Source organism: Scardinius erythrophthalmus, assembly GCF_964197995.2.
Source record: "Scardinius erythrophthalmus genome assembly, chromosome: 10".
NCBI lineage: Eukaryota > Metazoa > Chordata > Actinopteri > Cypriniformes > Leuciscidae > Scardinius > Scardinius erythrophthalmus.
Window position 1 is genome coordinate 45,464,842 of NC_138230.1, and position 22,935 is coordinate 45,487,776.

General features: G+C 39.5%; 2 protein-coding genes across 10 annotated transcripts in view; both read left to right on the forward strand.

Moving 5' to 3' along the window:
• Nucleotides 1-16,436, forward strand: part of ago4 (argonaute RISC component 4) — a 29,599-nt gene extending 13,163 nt beyond the window's left edge. For 4 of the 9 annotated variants that reach the window (XM_081377226.1, XM_081377227.1, XM_081377229.1 and 1 more), the window contains 8 exons: nucleotides 2,783-2,931; nucleotides 3,958-4,142; nucleotides 5,066-5,225; nucleotides 5,896-6,211; nucleotides 9,523-9,657; nucleotides 10,673-10,774; nucleotides 11,658-11,857; nucleotides 13,530-16,436. In XM_081377226.1, the coding sequence (XP_081233352.1) occupies nucleotides 2,783-2,931; nucleotides 3,958-4,142; nucleotides 5,066-5,225; nucleotides 5,896-6,211; nucleotides 9,523-9,657; nucleotides 10,673-10,774; nucleotides 11,658-11,857; nucleotides 13,530-13,638 (1,356 nt within the window). In that variant the 3' untranslated portion in view covers nucleotides 13,639-16,436. Of the gene's footprint in view, nucleotides 1-2,782; nucleotides 2,932-3,957; nucleotides 4,143-5,065; nucleotides 5,226-5,895; nucleotides 6,212-9,522; nucleotides 9,658-10,672; nucleotides 10,775-11,657; nucleotides 11,858-12,387; nucleotides 12,427-13,529 lie in introns of all 9 variants that reach the window. The other 5 variants (XM_081377232.1, XM_081377225.1, XM_081377228.1 and 2 more) reach the window with 3 other exon arrangements.
• A 4,190-nt stretch (nucleotides 16,437-20,626) lies between these two features.
• On the forward strand, nucleotides 20,627-21,314 carry cldn35 (claudin 35; the record flags this gene model as incomplete). The annotated part of the gene is made up of 1 exon (XM_081376185.1): nucleotides 20,627-21,314. The coding sequence occupies one exon, from the start codon at nucleotides 20,627-20,629 to the stop codon at nucleotides 21,311-21,313; it is 687 nt and encodes a 228-aa protein (XP_081232311.1). The 3' UTR covers nucleotide 21,314.
• Between the last annotated feature and the right edge of the window lie 1,621 nt (nucleotides 21,315-22,935).

Genomic DNA, 22,935 nt, shown 5'->3' on the forward strand with positions numbered 1-22,935 from the left:
GTGTGTGTGTGTGTGTGTGTGTGTGTGTGTGTGTGTGTGTGTGTGTGTGTGTGTGTGTGTGTGTGTGTGTGTGTGTGTGTGTGTGTGTCGTGGGGTGAATGGACTAACCCAAGGAATGATGATCAGACCCTACGGGTGTGTTTCAGCTCAACTTCTCAGATGATGTTGAGGAACTCAAGTCTAGATCATTAGTAGTGTTCATCACAGTCTCTTTGCTGTTGCTTAAAGTCCCCCTGTGGTGAACATCAAGCTTGCCTTTTTAATACGCTTTAAGACACACCATGTGTAAGTTCATAAGTCGACTCCATTGCTGAGTATTTCCTCCTTAAAACTGCAGTGAACCAAAGACAGTCTCAAAAACACGCTTTGAAATCGCTGGTGTTTCTGACGTCACAAACTACCTTGTAACCAATCAGATCAACGTGTGATCGCCAACCAGTGGATCTCTGAGCTGAGTGAGTGAGTGGAGGCGGGGCTCATTTGCATATTCATAGAACTGCGCATACTAAATGAGGCAAGGGTGTCGAGTTACATTCAAGATATTTTAAGGCATTATTTTTTTTTCAAGGGAAAAAAACATTTAAATAAGCCACTTTGGTGATTAAAAAATGAGTTTTAAGGGATACATTTATTGATTACAGGGGGACTTTAAGACTAAAACTGCATAAACATCTCATTTTAACTTCCACAAATGGATATGAGATGTTACTCATCAGTAGAGAAGCAGCATCACTGTTCATCTGAATATTGGGATTTCTTTAACCTCCCAGTAGAGTCTGAACCTCATTCCTGTGAGATAACCTCGTGAGTGATTGCTCTCTGTTTGCAAACAGTGCCGGTTGTTTTGCTTGGGCTGAAATACTTGTATGTAAAGGGATCTGCAACATCATGTCTTTGCTATTAACATTTACCAACCACTGTCACTAACTTATACTGTGCACTAAATGTGTGGGCAGTCAATATTGTCACTAATGAATATAATGAGCTTAATTTAAAATCGAGTTACTATTATCACTAACATCTTGCTTGTGTGCATGTTATAAATACTTTTAAATAAAATTAAATAATGTGTGCTTCAGTCTTCAGGGCTTTTCCTGTTAGGTTATAATATAATTTAATATAATATATAATACATATAATTTATTGTATTTGATTATATTTATTATATATGAAAGTATTTGATTATAATATTTTTGATTTGTATTATAATTTATTGTATTTTAATGTAATATAATTGATTATATTTTTTTTTATTAAATTTGGTTATATTACATTTGATTATTTTTATTATATAAATATATTTTTATTAATTTATATATTGATGTAAAAACATCTGGAATATTTTCTGTTGACCTTTTTAATAGTTTTTCATAAACCCTGAACACTGGAGCGATCCTTTACTGTATTAAATTCAAATAACTCCTATATTGACATTAAATGAATGTTATTGCATTAGTTACTTGCTTCATGCTTAACCTGTACAGCTGATTTGTTCTGCATTTCTAGACTAATTTTTTTATAACATTATTAAACATTCTGTGTTTAACCAATAAGGAGGTTGGGAGTGGGTTTTTTCTGCTTATGTTGTTTTCTGGTAATACGGTGTGTTCAAGTCCTCCTGGGAAGCTCGTACGCACGAGGTGGGAAGTCGTGTTTCGTCGGAGTAAGATGGCGGAGTGCTTTCTCTTAATTAATTACACTAAAATACAGCAAGGTTCTTAAACTCTACTTCTAGAAAATTAAGAACAAAGAAATGTGCACCAGGTGCACTTTGTTTTTTTAATGTTTTTAATTAATTTATGAAGCCACTGCAAACCTTACCGTCACATATTACGTTGTTATTTCATAATGCCATCATGTTCTGTGCAGCTAACTGCGCTGTAAACCGAAAAGCCTGACTATATGACTGATAAATACCTTTAAAGGGGTGGTTGATTATTATTTCTCTTTTCCAACTTTAGTTAGTGTGTAATGTTGCTGTTTGAGCATAAACAAAGTTACAATTCTCAAAGTTCAAAGCAAGGGGAGATATTTGCTTTTAAAGAAATTGTTTTTTAAGGACTACAACAAACGGCTGGTAGGAACTACACAAGCTTCCTCCCGGGTTAGTGACTTCACAAACCCTAAAATTTACATAAACCCCGCCCCCAGAACATGATTGATTTATCTAACTAACCATTCAGAAATGTCCTGTTGCTTCTACATGTTTCACTTCTTCTAGAGTCTCTCCATCATCTGACTACAGTTTGAACATAACAGGGTAAAAGTTTTTGAAATTTTCAGTGTGTGTGTGAGGTAAAAGGACACGAGCTGTTGAAGCTCCGCCCCCTGCGCCGGGAGCAGCAGCTCATTTGCATTTAAAGGGACACACACAAAACGACGCGTTTTTGCTCACCCTCAAACTTTAACCTGCTGTATAAAAATATCTGTGGGGTATTTTGAGCTAAAACTTCACACACACACTCTGGGGACATCAGAGACTTATTTTACATCTTGTGAAAGGGCATTATACCACCCCTTTAAGTATTGTGGTATTCCGCCATGTTGCTCACTGACACGCCCCAACTCGTAAAGATTGGGGCTTGAGGAAAATCCCAAGCTTCCCACTGGATTTATAACATTGTGGTGGAGTTCATGTGCATTCAACTTGTAAATACGATCTTTACGAGATAACTTGAACGCACCATTAGTCCAGGCCTGCAGAGATGGGTTTGATGGGTTGTGTTGGGTTTGATGGTTTGGCATGTTGGGTAGAGAGCCGAGGGGTTCACTAAGAGTGTAGGGACTCTCTCCTCAGAACAAGACGGTGGCCACACCCAACCAGGGCGTCTGGGACATGAGAGGGAAGCAGTTTTACGCGGGTATCGAGATCAAGGTGTGGGCCGTGGCCTGCTTCGCCCCGCAGAAACAGTGCCGAGAGGATCTGCTCAAGTAAGGAGCACTCTCAACTCTTTCCTAATGGCAGGGTTCATACAAAGAGCTTGAAGTACTTTAATCTCTTTAAACAATTTAAATCCTTGAAAAAACCTGAAACGGCCACATTTATGAAAAGGTACTTTATATATTGTCTATCAATAATTCAAAGATTTTTTTTGTGAAAGTAGTTTTAGTGCTAATTTATGTGCATTAATAAAAATTTTATGCGAGTGTATTGCTCATATGAATATCCAAGTATACGATACAGCTTTCATTCTTCAGCTCAATCATATATTATTAATGGGAGAAAAAATCAGTTTGAAAGAGGAACGCGATATCTTTGTCATTTCCTTTCAATGGTTAAAGTTCCCGCAGTCATTGCATGTGTTGCGCTTTATTTGTACCATTTTGTTTTTATTTTTATTAATCTACTCACTTTTTTAGAATTTGAAAGATAATAAAGATATTTTGAGAAGTGAGATCTCTCGTTGTAGTCCTTGAGCCAAAAAAGTAGTGCTTAAAGTCTTAATTTCATTTTGCAGTATCTGTACGAACCCTGTTATTGCCTTTTTATAATGTGCTTTGTTTGTCCATTGTTTACACCTGTTTTTCATCAATGATAATATATACGAAATGAAAAAGACTGAAGATTATAATTAAAAGACACCGTTTTCCACCAACATTGTTGGTTCAACTTAAAGTAACCTAGATGCCTTAATTTAGTTCGAGACATAAAGTTTGAATCTGGTTTTAGTTTCAGTTGACTAATAACCCTGGTCAAGATGAGCTTTGTTAAAGTTCCTTCAAGTTGTTTCAAACCTGTATGAATTTCTGTCTTCTGTTGAACACAGAAGATATTTTGAAGAATGTCGTAACCCGACAGTTGTTGGACCCCATTGACTTCCATAGTGTTATTTTCCCACTCCAGAAGAAAGAAAAATTCATACAGGCTTGAAACAACTTGAGGGAGAGTAAATGATGACAGAATTTTATTTTTTTAGTGAACTGTTCCTTTAAAGATTCTACGCTGTGTGTTTTTAGGAGTTTCACTGACCAGCTGCGCAAGATCTCCAAAGACGCAGGGATGCCGATCCAAGGCCAGCCCTGTTTCTGCAAATACGCCCAGGGCGCAGACAGCGTGGAGCCGATGTTCAAGCATCTCAAGATGTCGTACGTGGGACTACAGCTCATTGTGGTCATTCTGCCTGGGAAAACACCGGTCTATGGTAAAGAGATTGGAAGCAAAGACATTAGGGCTGGGAATCTTTTGGTACCTCACGAATCGAATCGTGACAAATTTAAAATCGATTCTCGATTTTTGAATCAAATTTCGATCCGATATGTGCATTTTGATTGTAGTTTACTGTTTTGTGTTACTTATTTGACTGCGGTAGACCGTTTAATAGGTCTAGAAGGGCAAACAACCCTACTGAATTAAATGGGAACCTTGAAATTTAGTTTCTCTTCCCATTTTTAGTCAACCCAATGTTATAAAACAAATGCTCTTTAAGCTGACAACAATCATAACTCTTCTGTAATAAAGCAAGGCAGGCAATTTTTATTTTATTTTTTATATTAAAAATCGGAACAAAGCAAATTACAAACAATAGGACACGTATAATAGATAAATATACAAATTTCAATAAACTAAGTTTTTAAGGTACACTAGCATAGGTTTATTTAACATAAAGTAAGAAATACTACCGAAATTAAATAAAACGCTGTATGAATTATATATAAATTGATTCGTAATAAGGATAAAAAAGTGATTCAGGCAAAAGCAGTGTTTTTTATTAACATTAAAGAAACGTATAGCCACAGTTTATGAGGCTGCTGTCTCTTTGAGAATGAATGCACGGTTATAGTTACACATCCGGTTTTCTCCCATTTGTTTCCGATTTGAGTCCTCACCGCATTGAGTCCTTGTTTCGCTGCTTATTGTGATTAACATCATTAACGTTAACTAAGTTTAAGTAGTACTGTGAAGTGTAACACTTTAGAAAATCGATTTTTGAAATTTGTGAATCGATTCAAATCGGTAGAAGATAGAATCGCGATTCATAAATTAATCTATTTTTTCCCGCACCCCTAAAAGAAATCTCAGAGGATTTGACACTGTAATGATGATGATGATGTTGTGCGTCTGCAGCGGAGGTGAAGCGTGTCGGAGATACCCTGCTGGGAATGGCCACTCAATGCGTGCAGGTGAAGAACGTGGTGAAAACGTCCCCTCAGACGCTGTCCAACCTCTGTCTGAAGATCAACGCCAAACTAGGGGGCATCAACAACGTGCTGGTGCCACATCAGAGGTGGGTTTCACTAAAGGTTTGTTTATGATGCTATAAAGGCTGTTATGTTGTCTATAGTACTTCATTTTGAAAAGATTCAGATCTTTGAGTTGCAGTTTGAACGAACCCCTTTTTTTTTTCTATTGTGATTCAGATTGAAACATCAAAAGTAAATGATAAGAGTGTGGCCCAGACAATGCTTGCATAAAATATACATTTTTAGAAAGAAAAAAACACATCACCTAGCAACAGGATTGACTATTGTAGACTTTAAAGACCATATTATGCCCTTGTTGTTTTCAGGCTCTACTAGAACAGGTTTTCTGCTTGAATGTTGATTATTCTCCTCATATTCTCCATTGTTGCGGCTCCTCTCTTCCCAGTCTGTCAGTAACGCTCTGTTTACTTCCTGTCTCTATGAAGCCCCTCCTTCTGAAAAGCACACTGTGCTCTGATTGGTCGGCTGGAGCAGTGTGTTGTGATTGGTCGAGCGCTTAGAGTGTGTTTGGGAAATGTCCTGTCCCTTACCATAACCGCCAGTTTAACACACTACTAACTAACTCAACTAGGCCCCGCCCCTTTATTCTGCGCATGAGTTATTATAATGAGGAATATTGACAACGTAAAGCATAACAGGTGCTCTTTAATGCATCGAGGAGTAAGGGACACTTGCCGTGTGTTTGTTCCCCAGGCCCTCGGTGTTCCAGCAGCCGGTGATCTTCCTCGGGGCGGATGTGACGCACCCGCCGGCGGGCGACGGGAAGAAGCCCTCCATCGCTGCAGTGGTGGGCAGCATGGACGGGCACCCGAGCCGGTACTGTGCCACGGTGCGGGTGCAAACCTCACGCCAGGACCTGTCCCAGGAGCAGCTCTTCAGCCAGGAGGTCATCCAGGACCTCACCAACATGGTGCGAGAGCTCCTCATCCAGTTCTACAAGTCCACCCGGTTTAAGCCCACGCGCATCATCTACTACCGCGGGGGGGTTTCTGAGGGCCAGATGAAGCAGGTGAGTTACAAGAGGAGGCTGATTAACATGACTGCTCACAAAAATGTAAATTCTGTCATTTACTCATCCTGTTTAAAAGTCTGAGAGATTTCTGTCCCTTTGTTGAAAGTCTGTTCACCTAAAACTGTGGAAGCTTGTTTCCGCCACAGAACAAAAAATAAAAAGATAATTGCGACTTTTTTTTCTCACAATTGCGAGTTTACATCTCTTTTTATCTCAGAATTGCATGATATAAAGTCAAATTGCGAGAAATAAACTTGCAGTTCTGACTTTTGCTCTCAGAATTGCATGTTTATATCTCGCAATTCTGAGAAATAGTAAAAATTGTGAGATTTAAACTCGCAATTGTGAGATTAAAAAGTCGCAATTATCTTGAAAAATTTTTTATTCTGTGGCCGAAACAAGCTTCCATACAAAACCCACTTCAAAATGTTCATAAAGAGATTGTAAAATAAATCTGTACGAGCAGAGTGGTTTAACCCCTTAAACTCGAAGTGTCCCACCGGTGGGAACATCTTTATTGACATCAGATTCTCACGATTACAAAGAGCACAAACACAACATAATCCATTGCTTTGATCACGAGATATTCCTCATGAAGTGATGCATACTTGGATAAAAAACAAGTCTCTCATCTTTCCGGGGTGCAAAGTGTTTTCCCGGAACCGTCCGTGCTCGCTTTCAAACGTGGAATAACACAATATATATATCACCTTAAAGGGCACCTATTATGCCCCTTTTTAGAAGATGTAATAATGGTCTTGGGTGTCCCCAGAATGTATTTGTGAAGTTTCAGCACAAAATACCCCACAGTTAATTTATTATAACCATTTGAAAATGTCATTTTTGGGGCCTGTTTTAAAAAGAGCTGTTTTGTGTGTATCACTTTAAATGTAAATGAGCTGCATAATCCCCGCCCTGCTGCTGGACCCAGATGATGAAGAGACTCCGCGGCACAGAGTCGAATGAGAATGGACTAAACGTCTCGGAATAGTTATTTGATACATTTATGTACTTACAAAGTTTTAATCGCGTCCCCTTTGCCATTATGGATGTGCAACACCCACACACACACACACACACACACACACACACACACACACACACACACACACACACACACACACACACACACACACACGAACTGTAATAACGTTCGCGCAATGTTTTGAAACTACACACACACACACACACACTACTGTGATAACGTTTGCTAAGTACAAACGATTTATTTATTTCTTAAGGGGAGGGAGATAGACGTTTATATACTGTCTATGGAGATAGAGCAGACCTTAATTTATTTACATTTGTAAATGCTGCAAAAAAATGCCTACGTGACATAAAACTGTCTGACGCGTTGTTTGTTGAGACATCCTATGACGACAATAAATAGCTTTAGACGCATTTGTTGTTGAACTGGCTGACATCGATTGAAATGACTATTTGCTCAAAAATCATAAAATACACTTACTTTTTCTGGAGGTGACGTTGGATCGCGAACTGTAGGCAACGATCCACACTTGAGGATTAACTTTGACCCTCTTTCACTAAACAGTCAGTCAGAACATGATTCTTGTATTTAGGAAGTTTAAGTGGCGCCTTTTCTTCATAAATAAAATCCATCCGCTGCGTTTTCAGTGGTTCTGATGTCAGTGAAGACTAGTATGTCCATTCTTACATCCCACAACAGAACACCTAACTTACACTTCTTAGGAGACATTACCGACTGTCGTTGAAACAAGGATGCAGATCACCGAGGGCGGGGTCTATGCCAAAACCAGATGTCAATCAAATCACGTCGGTGGGGCTTAGCGCAATTCTACGTCACAGTGAGGGCAATCTAGAACAGGGTGTTCTGAGACAGTGCTTATGATTTTTTGAGATAGTAAAAAAACTACTGGGTGGATTTTTATCATTCTAGGGTGGTTTTGCTCACACACTGCCAACACACATTTATGTTCAAACACCATGTAAAAGTGAATTTTGCATAATAGGTGCCCTTTAAAGCTTTAGAGTCTCAGCTTTTTAAAGCATCCAACCACTTCGATCAAATCTGAAAGACAGCTGACTAGTCGTTCTAAACCGGCGTGTACCGCCCGCAGGCGCCTCCTAGCTGCGAAAATATTCATTATCATATTTTTTTCATTATCACAAAAATATTGCCTAGATTAACACAAAATTGGTGTAATTTGAAAGCTTAGAGTCTGAACTTTACAGTGAATGTAGCCAATTTGAAAAACTCCTAAGTATTGTTGAGTTATTTGCTGATAGATAGTACAAAAAAGTATTTTATAGATTATGAAAAAAATTATTCTATGTACTGCAATGCATCAAAAACATCATACATCTCATGAAACATTCCAAAATCGATGAAAATGGCACTTCATTTTTTACAGCATATTAATACAATTAAAATGAGCCCAAAATTAACTTAATCTATTGCTTTTATGACAAGATATTCTTCATGGTGAAACAATTTTAAAAATGCCCATGAGGGGGCGTCAAGGTCTCAACCAAAAGGCTATCTTGGTTCCAAATGCTGTAACTTTTGATTGCTTTATCCAATCACCACAAAATTTTATCCAGATTCTGCTCATATGCAGAGGGACTTCCCCCAAAAAAATTTCCTCCTACCTTATTTCCTTCCTGAGTTATTCCATGTCAAATAAGAAAGATATGCATTATCATTATAAAAATTATATATGTATATATATTGCCTTTTTATCAGCAGTTTCTCTGCAGGAGAATGTCCAAATGTAATGTATTATATTTTTAAAAAAATTGAAAAGTTTTCTTTCAAACAATACCTACCTTTTGACTCTTTTTGGAGTTATGAGTCTTTAGTTTTGTGTATGTCACTCAGACAAAACAGCTCTAAAAATGCCCTCAGTGCTTAAGGGGTTAATCTACGTCTTCTGAAGAGATACGATGACTTTATTATATGATGAACGGATTTAATTTTAGGCTTTTATTCACATTGATCAATGAACACAAATGAACATAAAGCGATGCTCAGCCATACTTTATGTGAAGAACGAACCTTCTGTTTACTATATTTGAATGCTGTAAAAATCGCTCAGGTTTCATTAATGAATTCATTTGGGTTCTGGAGATGAACAAAAGTCTTATGGATTGTTTTTAACGACATAAGGGCGAGGAAGCGACAATTTATTTATTTGGGTGATCTATCCCTTTAATCCAAACTCCAACTGCAGTGATGATTTTGTTTGAATGTAATTTATTCGTCTTAAAATCGTTATTTCTTCTCTCGTTTTCCTTCTTGGGTTGATCTTGTTAATGGTCTTGTGCAGGTCGCCTGGCCCGAGCTGATCGCCATCAGGAAAGCGTGCATTAGTCTAGAAGAGGATTACAGACCCGGGATCACCTACATCGTAGTGCAGAAACGCCACCACACTCGACTCTTCTGCTCTGATAAAGCCGAGCGGGTGAGTTTACAGATGCTATTCACTTCATCTACTCTGTAGTCTGTGATCAGCACTGTTAAAGGATGAATTAAAATCTCCTGATGATTCACTCTCCACACGTCATCCAAGATGTTCATTTCTTCAGTGGAAAAGACATTAAGGAAAACATTCCAGGATTGTTCTCCATATAGTGTCTTCAATGGGGTCCAACGGGTCGAAGGTCCAGATGTGAGTTTCAGTGCAGCTTCAAAGTCTCGACACGATCCAGCCGAGGAATAGGAGTCTCATCTAGACAAACCAGCGGACATTTTACAACAAAATCAACATTTATATACTTTTAACCACAGATGCTGGTCTTGCACTCGCTGTGATGCGACACACATTACGTAATCAGGTTGAAAGGTCAAGCGTGACGTAGGCGTAAGAACAGACCCAGTGTTTACAAAGAGAACGTGCAAAGACTGAGTCAAACGCCTTTTACAAAACAAATAAATAAATAAAAGGTAAAACAACGATGTCGGACGATTTTGAAGTTGGAGGAGAAAATGAGAGGGAGATTTTCACCCTATCTACATTTCTGACCCGCGTGACCTTTCAACCTGATTACGTAATGTATCACAGCGAGAGCAAGACCAGCATCTGTGGTTAAAAGTTTATAAATGTTGATTTTATTTTCTAAAATGTCCGCTGGTTTGTCTAGATGAGACTCCTATTCCTCGGCTGGATCGTGTCGAGACTTTGAAGCTGCACTGAAACTCACATCTGGACCTTCGACCCGTTGGACCCCATTGAAGACACTATATGGAGGAACATCCTGGAATGTTTTCCTCAAGAACCTTAGAAAGAAAGAAAGAAAGACGTGAATATCTTGGATGATGTGGAGGAGAGAAAATTAAAAAATTCTGAAGTGAAGTCATTCTTTAAGTGTGCACTACCATTCAAAAGCAGTTCAGAGCAACTATATAAACCAAGGACTGATAACATTTACTGCATTCACTTCCAAATCTTGCATTCAAGTTTCTTTGCCTTGCCTCAGGTGGGGAAGAGTGGGAATGTCCCAGCAGGCACTACAGTGGACAGCACCATCACACACCCCTCAGAGTTCGACTTCTACCTGTGCAGTCACGCTGGAATCCAGGTGAGCCGCAGCCCGGCTGCTGATTCGTTGAATTATCCAGTGTTTGTACAAGGTGCTGGAAATACTTGAATTTGACTTTTTGAAATTTAAAGCCTGGAAAACCCTTAAAAACTGCAATATTCCTGAATGGGTACTTGAAAAGTGCTTAAATTATTGGAAGACATTGTATATATAGACCAAGTGTTTAATTTTTTTATTTAACCATCAAATATTTTAATGCTAAATTAACGCTGCTGCCCGTCTGATACATATGCTACATATGATACACATAATGAGAATAAATTCTTATGTAATAAAATAATGATATCCTTATATTATTTGATTATTAAACCTCCTGTTTAAAAATGGGAAGATTGACGCGCTATAGTTGAAATGTTTTTCTGTGTTGCATTTTATCTGCAAAATAACACATTCCTGCAAATTTCCCCATTTTTGAAATGACTTAACACCGCCTCTTATTTATTTGTACAATTTTGTTTTATTAGTAGCCTGTATTTTTTTATTTATCTATAATCTTTTTGTAGAATTTGAAAGATAATGAAGATATTGTGTAATTTATACATTAACACTAACACTTTCTCTTCTATTAAAAAACTGCTTTGGATTAAACTGGGAAGGGTCACAGCACTTGTATATTGTTGTCCTATTGTTAGCTTCACTGCTTCTATTGTTCTCATTTGTAAGTCGCTTTGGATAAAAGCGTCTGCTAAATGAATAAATGTAAATGTTTGATAAGTGAGATCTTTGACTGTAGTCCTTAAAAACCAAAAAAAGTAGTGCTTAAAGTCCTGGAATTTCATTTGACAGTGTCTGTACGAGCCCTGATTATCTAATTGTCCATTCATGGCATTTCATGCGTTTGCGTTTCCTCTTCCTCCCACAGGGCACGAGCCGCCCGTCTCACTATCACGTCTTGTGGGACGACAACTGTTTCACCGCCGACGAACTGCAACTGTTGACGTACCAGCTCTGCCACACATACGTGCGCTGCACGCGCTCCGTCTCCATCCCCGCTCCTGCTTACTACGCCCGGCTCGTGGCCTTCAGGGCCCGCTACCACCTCGTGGACAAAGACCACGACAGGTACGTCCACACCAAAGCAGGAGGCGCTTGGGAAGTTCAAGGGAAAATGAAAATTACTCCATGATTTACTCCATCCTAGGTGTGTATGACATTCTTCTCTCAGACGAACACAATCAGAGTTATATTAATAAACACCCTGACGCTTCCGAGCTTTATAATGCCAGTGGACAACCATGAGTATGAAGCTCAAAAAAGTGCATCTATCCATGATAATGCACTTTTATTATGATGCATAGATGCACTTTTTTGAGCTTCATACTCATGGCTGCAATCCACTGGCATTATCAAGCTCGGAAGCGTCAGGGTGTTTATTAATATAACTCTGATTGTGTTCGTCTGAGAGAAGAATGTCATACACACCTAGGATGAGTTCAGGGAGAGTAAATCATGGGCTAATTTTCATTGTAAAGTGAACTACTCTTTAAAAAAAGGACCTATGAAGTGTTGATTTTGTTTGTGGGCTCTACTAGAATAGGTTTTCATGCACGAATGTTAAAAAAAAGCAATATTTTTTTCCATATTTGACATAGTTGCAGCACCTCTCCTCCCAGTCTGTCAGTAACGCTCTGGTGAGTTAACGCACTGCTTAACCACCCAGTACGATGCATCGTTGTAGAAACTAACTAGCTAGACTGTTTCCCCCTGTCGTCTGAACCAGCGTTAGTGTAGAACTGTCGTTGATGACATCACGTGCAGGTGTTTATTAATATCTGAATGGGATGAAAGACATAGAATGTGCTGAATGTTAGCTTGCTTATTGTGTCCACATGTCATTTTAACAAGAAACTGCTTCTAACCACAGCTTGCAAGTTTGCGACGCTGTTTGCGAATGTTTGGTTTCGGGAAATCGCTCTTCTATGTTGTAACGACAGAACTTGTGACCATAGTTCGGTTGGTGCTTTTGTGAAACACACCCCTGTTTACTTCCTGTCTCTATGAAGCCCCTCCTTCTGAAAAGCACACTGGGCTCTGATTGGTCGGCTGGAGCAGTGTGTTGTGATTGGTCGAGTGCTTCGAGTGTGTTTGGGAAATGTCCCGCCCCTTACCATAACCGCCAGTTCAACACACTACAAACTCACTCAACCAGGCCCCGCCCCTTTATTCTGCGTGTAAATTATTATTATGAGATAATATTGTGACGTGTTTTTACCAATTTTGACCAATTTTATGTTTTGTGTTTGCCCCTGCTGTAAGAAAAACACTAACGGTTTTCCATGCAATGAAAGTGAATGGGGATGTCGGCACCGATAGGCTCATGGGGCGACATATAGCACCGGTGCGCTTCAGGTGACCCGAGTTTGAATCCCGGCTCGTGGACCTTTCCCGATCCCGCCCCCCTTCTCTCTCCGACCTCGCTTCCTGTCCACTCTATACTATCCTATCACAATAAAGGCAAAAAATGGGGATTTAAGGAGCTTCAAAAATGACAAAGAAACGCCATAAAAGTACAATTCACAATAAAACACAGAAAATCAAACCCCGATCTGAGTTTAGTTTATGACGGACGAAAGTTTCGGACCCGGTGTACACGGACCTTCACTCCCGCTGGAGCGACTACAGAAACCCTTTTCATGCTCAAACTGCAGCATTAAACACACTAAAGAAAGACGAAGATGAGGAAAGATCATCATAGATCCTCTTTAATGCTCTCTGTATCCCTCTCTCTCTGCAGTGCTGAAGGCAGTCACGTGTCAGGACAGAGCAACGGCCGAGACCCGCAGGCGCTGGCCAAGGCGGTCCAGATCCACTATGACACCCAGCACACCATGTACTTCGCCTGACGCCGGCCAGCAGGAGGCGCTCTTCTACACTCCTCTCTCTCTCTCTCTCTCTCTCTCTCTCTCTCTCTCTCTCTCTCTCTCTCTCTCTCTCTCTCTCTCTCTCTCTCTCTCTCTCTCTCTCTCTCTCTCTCTCTCTCTCTCTCTCTCTCTCTCTCTCTCTCTCTCTCTCTCTATCGCGGCGTCGTCTGCAGCCAAGCCGCTCTGAAACTCATCCGTCGATCCAGGCGATATATATACAGGCCTTGGAAGAACCAACCTCTACCAGCAGTCCTGCACTGAGAGGCTTCTGGCCTCCAATGCACACAGAAAAAAAATCAATTTGAGCCATTTTTAACTTTTCCTTTTCTTGTTTTTGAATGTTTTTAATTTGTAATATACACTGAGTGTGAGCAAACCTGCGCCATTGGTCAGGGCAGCTCTGGCTCTCTTAGCTAAGCTGGACTCTGTCTACTTTTACCTCAAGCCACCATTGGCTGAATCTTGTCACATGTCTATTAGGGCGGGGCGGGGGCGGGGCTTGCATGTATGGGGGGGGGGGGGGTACTTGTTTTGTCTCCTTTTTATGGTTGTATTTGGACTCTCCTCTCAGTCTTTTACAAACGAGGTGACCTGGGTATACACACCCATTACCCGCTACCGTTTCGTGTGCTTGCGTGTGTGTGTGTGTGTGTGTGTGTGTGTGTGTGAGAGTGAGAGTTCATGTCTCATGGCAGGCCACTGAATTGTAAAGGGAAATCTAGGAGCGAACTGCTGTAAATGCCTCGTTTTTTTATATTAACTCACACAAAGATATATAAAAAATTCTATAAATATTTACAACTCTATAAGCATATTCCACAACGGGCTTTCATAAGCTGATGGTTTTGTGTAGCAGTAGCATTACCCGTGGGCTAGCCGGGCTCGGTTCTGGTGCCGCTCTGCCCGTGGCGAGACCGGACGCGCTTGATGTTCTCGTTCGGATGGTTTTATTATTTTACAGGGTTGAAAGGTTTGGCCATTGCACAGTATCAGACTCGGCTTGCAACATACAGCACTCTCCCTTCTTTTATGCATTTATACATAAGATTCAAATCAGATTTGTAAGAGTTTAATATAAATGTTTTTTGTGGTAAACTTTAACAGTTTGTTAGAGTAGATAAACCGTCGTTCTTGTCGTTTTAATGTCGATATTGATCAGTTGTCTGAAAATCGGTCGCGTAACTAATTAGGAGGCATTGTGGGTTTTTTTTATAAAGCTTAATTTCTTGTGAGGGCCCAAACTGCTCCGGTCTGTCCTTTTCCACGTTTGAGATGATCCGTTTGAGTTTCAACTCCAAGTTAATGGCAAGAAAGTGACAAATCTGAACCTTTTAGGGCGGAGTTAGCAATGTTCAGCAGTTATATGAATTTTACACTTTAAGTGTGTTTATTACTTATCTCTGTGTGTGTGTGTGTGTGTGTGTGTATATGAACTTGAATCGATGATATGAATCTGAATGGACGTTCTCTTGCGTATTAAAGATAGGACACCGTGCATGAAGACACAGGAGCCTTTGGTTTGAGGGTCTCCAACGCGCACGCCTCGTCAGGGAGGACGCTCTCCGAAAAACCTTTTGTAATAAACCATCCGTAAAGCAGCAGGTTTGCTATGAATGAGTTTGAGCCCCGGCCTGTCGGCGGCGTGAACGCTGGCCCCGTGGAGGAAGAGGAAGAGGAGGAAACGGGCAAGACACATGCAATAAATTGGATTTAGGCGTCGAATGGGTTACTCGAGTCATGGCTTCCAGAGAATACCGCGTTTGAGTAGTGTATGTCTGTGTCCTTTTTAGGCGGTGCGCTAAATTGTTACATGACAGTTTCTATCATGATATCATTGCAAAGCAATATAACCCGAAACCCAGAACAAGTTAAGAAGCTGTAATCGTCGATGTGGCTGTTGGTTGGAATCTTATTGACGTTTGTTTATGTACTTATTTTGCTTGTATCAATCAGTGGGAATGTGCATATGGTGGACTAGCTCTTTTAGGCTATGTGGAAAAATGTTCAAATTTAAACTGTGCTCGCCTGCATGCCAGAGTATTGTTATGAAATATTTATTACGGCGCGGAAATTTCGTTTTTTTTTTTTTTTCTTTTTTTTTTTTTTTTATGCGTAAATCAAATACAGTGAGACTGTTTCGAGTAGCGGTGTTGTCCGGGATTTTTAAAGTTTTCTCTGTAAATGTCAGTAACTCTGAGGGACAGATGTGGGGGCTGAAGGGGCGAGGGTCTCGGTCTTTGGGCGCTCGAACCCAAACGAGGTACTTTCTTCAATCACCGGGTCACTAAGACTGACCTCCTCGCCCTTTCGTTCTGGTTCCCCCTTTGTTCTGTGGCGCCGCCCTGGTGGCTCCTCCACACTTCTCTCTGCGAAAGAATTACCTCTTTTAACCTCTTGTTTTGTTTTTAAGCCATTCTCTGCCCCGATTTAAAGAGAGCATGATTTTTTTTAAATTCCTATTTGATATATATGGCTTTGTTATTTGAAAAATGTGTATTATAATTTAATTTTTTTGTTTCTATAACTGGTGTGTAGCTTTTTTTGTGCGGTTCTATTCTCGTGTTCTGAGCTGTGTGATTTGTCCGATAGCAATAGCGGGCGCTGTTTCTTTGACCTGCTGGGGAACGCCTGTAGCTTCTCCGTTCGAGTGCCCCGTCAGTTGCTGTATTGCTTGGTGACATTTAAAAAAAAATCTCCCCTCCTTTTTTTTTTTAGCCTGCAGGGAATATTTGTGTTATTGTGCAAAGTAATAAATTGGTATTTTATGCCTATAACACACACCTATGTGTCCTGTCATTATTGAAGTCAGTATGTACAGTACAGTTGATTTATCATAACTTTTGTTTTTTAAGGGACTTTTTCCAAAAATAGATTGATTTCCAAGCCACTAGATGGCATTGCCTGCTAATATCTAGAACTTGCTGTTGTGATGCAGCACTATCCAGAGTAAATGGTTTTCTTTGTTGAATGTTTAAATACAAATGATTTTCTAATGCAATAGACCAACATTTTAAGTTCAGCATGTGCTTGTTACATTTGCTACATATACTGAAATAATAACAGTAAACTTGTTACATTTATTACATGTAACTAATGTACTTTTATTACTACAGTACATGTAAGTTTACTGTAATTACTTCAGTATATGTAACAAATGTATTACTAAAGTACATGTAATAAATGTAACAAGTTTATTGTTATTACTTCAGTACTCAGTACATGTGACATTTGTAACAAGTTTACTGTTATTAAAGTACATAACAAATTTGCTTTTATTACTACAGTACATGTACTCCTATAATAACAGTAAACTTGTTACATGTACTTTAGTAATTACAGTAAACTTGTTACATTTAACTTGTTACATTTATTACATGTACTTTAGTAATAGCAAACTTACGTTACATATACTGAAGTAATAACAGTAAACTTGTTACATGTACTTTAGTAATTACAGTAAACTTGTTACATGTACTTTAGTAATTACAGTAAACTTGTTACATTTAACTTGTTACATTTATTACATGTACTTTAGTAATTACAGTAAACTTGTTACATTTAACTTGTTACATTTATTACATGTACTTTAGTAATAACAAACTTACGTTACATGTACTTTAGTAATAACAGTAAACTTGTTACATGTACTTTAGTAATTACAGTAAACTTGTTACATTTAACTTGTTACATTTATTACATGTACTTTAGTAATTACAGTAAACTTGTTACATTTAACTTGTTACATTTATTACATGTTCTTTAGTAATAACAAACTTACGTTACATATACTGAAGTAATAACAGTAAACTTGTTACATGTACTTTAGTAATTACAGTAAACTTGTTACATGTACTTTAGTAATTACAGTAAACTTGTTACATTTAACTTGTTACATTTATTACATGTACTTTAGTAATAACAAACTTACGTTACATGTACTTTAGTAATAACAGTAAACTTGTTACATGTACTTTAGTAATTACAGTAAACTTGTTACATGTACTTTAGTAATTACAGTAAACTTGTTACATTACATATACTGAAGTAATTACAGTAAACTTGTTACATGTGTTTCATGTACTTAAGTAATAACAGTAAACTTTTTACATGTACTTTAGTAATAAACTTGTTACGTTACATATACTGAAGTAATAACAGTAAACTTGTTACATGTACTTTAGTAATAACAGTAAACTTGTTACATGTACTTTAGTAATTACAGTAAACTTGTTACATTACATATACTGAAGTAATTACAGTAAACTTGTTACATGTGTTTCATGTACTTTAGTAATAACAGTAAACTTGTTACATGTACTTTAGTAATAAACTTGTTACGTTACATATACTGAAGTAATAACAGTAAACTTGTTACATGTACTTTAGTAATAACAGTAAACTTGTTACATGTGTTACATGTACTTTAGTAATAACAAACTTGTTACGTTACATATACTGAAGTAATAACAGTAAACTTGTTACATGTACTTTAGTAATAACAGTAAACTTGTTACATGTTACATGTACTTTAGTAATAACAAACTTGTTACGTTACATATACTGAAGTAATAACAGTAAACTTGCTACATGTACTTTAGTAATAACAGTAACTCCTAAGTTTAACCCTATAGTGAGTACACGTTAAGTACTGTTACTCAAATATATAATTACACTATCAAGGACAACTTAAAATAAAGGGTTACACAAGTGTCATTGTTACTGTGTAATTATATATTTAAGTACTGAGTAATATTAAGCAACTACATGTACTTACTATAAGTATGTATTTGAATAATAATAATAATAGTATAATATATGTCATTCGAGAACTGCGTTCTGTGTGCAGAGACTGAAGCCTACAGATCAGCTGTTGATATTACTGCGCTCACGTTTCTTTATCACACAGCTGTTCAAATTCTGCATCCTTGTATGATTGTTAAACCTCTCCAGAGCTTCTCTGTGGGCCGTCACCCTTTCGTCTGCTCTCTTTGTTTCGCGTGCCCTCTCTCGTTCCCGTGTCCTGTGCTGTTGTCATGACCACTGTTGCCAAGGAGAGGCAGAGAAAGGAAACTTAAACCAGGGATCTTGTACCCATAATATTTAATTCATCACCGCAGACGCTAATGTCTGCACATGGAGCCGGACAAAACAAGGGCGAAATGACATGATTTGAAACCATTTATTAGTCTCTTTAGCAAATACAAATTTTAAATGCAAGTATCCCCTAAATATAAAAACCTTATAATTCCTCTTTAAATCACCTTGCAAGGTAACCTGCTGTAATCGGTCAATTTGTACCTTTGTAAAAATATCCCTACAATTTCACAGACATGGAAATTCACACTCTTTTTTTGTGTGTGTGAAATGCATCCATCACAAAAAAACAAAAACAATCGACGTGCATACTGTTGCAAAGTGTAAGGATCTTGCTGTCAGAAATGGCCAAAAACATTCTTTCTTTCTCTGTCTCATAAAGGAAAGCTAGCACTCGTTTGCCACGGCCCTTCAAAAGGCTTGGGCGTATTGTTGATGGCTCATAGATTGTCTTTGTGTTGATTGATTCGCTCGCCCTCCCTCCCACCTCTGTTTCGCTCCGTCTGCCTTTATATCCCTCCATCCGCTGCTTTCCTCTCAGGTTGAGAGTGGCTTAGCTCAGCAGTGTTTCCAGACTGGCACACTTGAATCACCTGTAAGGGTTATCGGGCCGCCCAATTGGCGATCGCCACTCTGAACGCAACCAACCAACCTGTGAAGGTTTTGTTGAATCGCTTTTGTCTTTGCGCAATTGGCCTGAAGCACAGCAACCTTTTTGTTTCTGCTCTGGAAAAGAGCAGTAGACCCAACGTAAAGATCTTGAAAAGGACGTCTTTACTCCTCAACGGCTTCTATCCTTACAGGTGTAATACACTTTTAAAACGAAACTGTTGGATAATTTACAGAGGGCTTTGCCATCGGTTAGACTGTTTGACGTTTGTTGGGTCCTTGGAAGTAATGCATCTTTGACAGCCACGTCAGAGTATCAAATTCAATCGGCGTGACCCATTTGGGAAAGGCAACACCGGACTGGGTGGCAACAGAGACACATGTCCCTGCGATAAGAGTGGATCTTTCTTTACAGTGGTGCCAGACCGGCTTCTACCCTCCGGATGGGACTCTCATTGAAGTTTGATCAATCCCGTGTATGCGAGTTGAGACGAGTGGCAGCGGGGCTCTGAGTTCTTCAATTATTCATCACCTCAAAAAAAGACCAGGCGAAAGTGAACTAGTCTGAGAGACCAAAAGACAGACTAGAACGAAACTTTGCTCTGAGAAAACCGAAAGACAAAACTGGCAAGGAACTTTCAAGAAGGGCTGACCGAGACGGATTGGCAAACGTGACCGGCTAGAATAACGTTATGTTGCTTTGAGAAATTGGAAAGACCAAACCAAGAGATCTGGTGAGGAATTACTAACCAAAACTAGTTGATGAGGATTGGCGAACGTGACCCAAAGACGGATTAAAACAAAATTTTGCTCTGAGATATTTGAGACGACACTGGCAAGGAACTTTCAAGGAGGACTGAGCGACGCTTCTGGCTGAGGATTGGCAAACTGGGCCACAATTTTGCATTGAGAAATTTGAGACGAAATTGGCAAGGAACTTTCAGTGAGGACTGAGCGATTGGCAAACGTGACCCATAGACGGACTAAAACAAAATTTTGCATTGAGAAATTTGAGACAAATCTGGCAAGGAACCTTCTAGGATAGGCAAACGTGACCCATAGACAGACTAAAACAAAATTTTGCATTGAGAAATTTGAGAGATTTCTCGAGGAGGACTGAGCGACGCTTCTGGCTGAGGATTGGCGAGCGTGCCGACCTCTGTGGCCGAGTAGGGCTGAGGCAATTATCCGTAGTTGGAGCCCCTGCAGCGTAAAGGTGTCGTCGAGGTTGTGGCCCGAGGAGGCGTGGTACTCAGAGGGTGGCGAGATGGTGAACACGGGCATGCAGCTGATCAGCTTCACCTGTGCGGTGACCGGATGGGTGATGGCCATCGCAGTGACCGCGCTTCCCCAGTGGAAGGTCACGGCCTTCATCGGCAGCAACATCTTGACCTCGGAGATCGTCTGGCAGGGGATCTGGATGAACTGCATCTACCAGACCACCGGCCACATGCAGTGCAAGACCTACGACTCCATGCTGGCTCTCCCGCCCGACATCCAGGCGGCTCGAGCGCTGATGTGCATCGCTATCTTCTTGGGATGGTTATCCTGCACTGTTTCTTGCTGTGGGATGAAGTGCACCACGTGCGCCGGGGATGATCGTCATGCTAAGGCGGGTATAGCGCTGTCCGGCGGGGTGCTCTTCATCCTGACGGGCCTGTGCGTTCTAGTCCCGGTTTCTTGGACTGCAAACACTGTGGTGCAAGACTTCTACAACCCTAACGTTCCCCTCCAGCACAAGCGAGAGCTGGGTCAGGCGATTTACCTGGGATGGGCGTCCGCGGTGATCCTCATGATTAGCGGCGCGGTTCTGAGCAGCACTTGTCCACACATGGAGAGAGGAGGGTATAGACGCGGGTACATGGGTCGTAGCTTTGCAAACTCCAGGCCTTCTGCTCCCGATCTTCCCAAAACTATCACCACCAGCACCCTTCCTCTTAAGGAGTACGTATGATGGAGAGAAGTTAAGGCGTGGCTCAACAGGGACAATAATTAAAGATGCACTCAGAACTTTTTTTGTTTTTGTTTCAATGGACGGATGCATTTCGTGGCAATTGAAGTCCAATCATTTATCTACTCTGTTCCTTCGCTCCTTGTGTTTGGTAAATCGGACACATGATGCTGTTGACTTGTTGTCCTTAATATGCATATTGTTATACTGGTGGGTTTGCTTTTGCTCAAAGGCACTTTTATGTTTAGGTTTTTAAAGCTTTATATTTAACGTCCCTCTGTAGTCAATCATTTTATCTCTTAAAACTCATCTTTGATCACCAAAATGTTTTTCCTTGAAAAAATTGCCTTAAAATATCTTGAATGTAACTCGACACCCTTGCCTCATTTAGTATGCGTGGTTCTATGAATATGCAAATGAGCCCCGCCTCCACTCACTCACTCAGCTCAGAGATCCACTGGTTGACGATCACACGTTGATCTGATTGGTTACAAGGTAGTTTGTGACGTCAGAAACACCAGCGATTTCAAAGCGTGTGTTTGAGACTGTCTTTGGTTCACTGCAGTTTTAAGGAGGAAATACTCAGCAATGCTGTCGACTTATGAACTTACACATGGTTTGTCTTAAAGCAGATTAAAAACTCCACATAGACACATAAACAACATTAAATGCTGGATTTACACCACAGGCAAATTTCTGCATATCTAGTGGCACCAAAATGCAATTGCAATCCAATTGACCCTTCACAGGGAGTTTGATTGACAGACGATCTGACCAATCATAATCCGCCATTTTTGTCCGACAAAGCAGTCAGGAGAGTTAGTAGATTAACGTTGGAGGATTAGAACTTGAAAAACTGAGTTTCTGCACCACTAGCAAAAATTAAATTGAAAAAAAAAAATGATGATTGCCAATTACCGTTGATAAATAGATTGTCTCATCCCAATTAATTCATTTTGTAACTTAACTGAATTGTAAGACTCAGTGTTCTCAGTGAGATCTCAACATGTCAGTCTCGTTAAGGCTGAGTGACATCATTTGACATCATTTTACATGTCAAATGACATTTTACATGTCAAAAATGACATCATTTTACATGTCAAATGCATTATTAATTTCTCTAGGAGTAAAACTTTCTAACGTGGGAAGATTTGCTGAGTGCACCTTTAATTAACGACGGTCTAGTATCTAGAGCGAGATCATAGTGTTCGAGTGTTTGCAGTGAGAAACACTTCCTTTCCCTGATGTGTGTCTCTCTCTGCTATTACTGGTGTTTATTCAGGGACTGTCCTGTTTATGAGTACTTTATTTAGAGTTTATGTCTTTGGTCACTTCAGTCTGGGGAACATATTCACTAATAACTACGACTTTAGCCTCAAACTCGTAATTACTGCTTATTAATAGTTAGTAAGATAGTTGTTAAATTTAGATTAGGGATGGAGAATATGATCATGCGGAATAAGGCATTAATATGTGCTTTATAAGTACTAATAAACAGCCAATATCTTAGTAATATGCATGATAATAAACAACTAGTTAATAGTGAGAATTGGTCCCCAAACTAAAGTGTTCATTTGTTTTTAAATTGGTTTTTAGACCAATAGTATTATCTGTGGGCTAAGTGA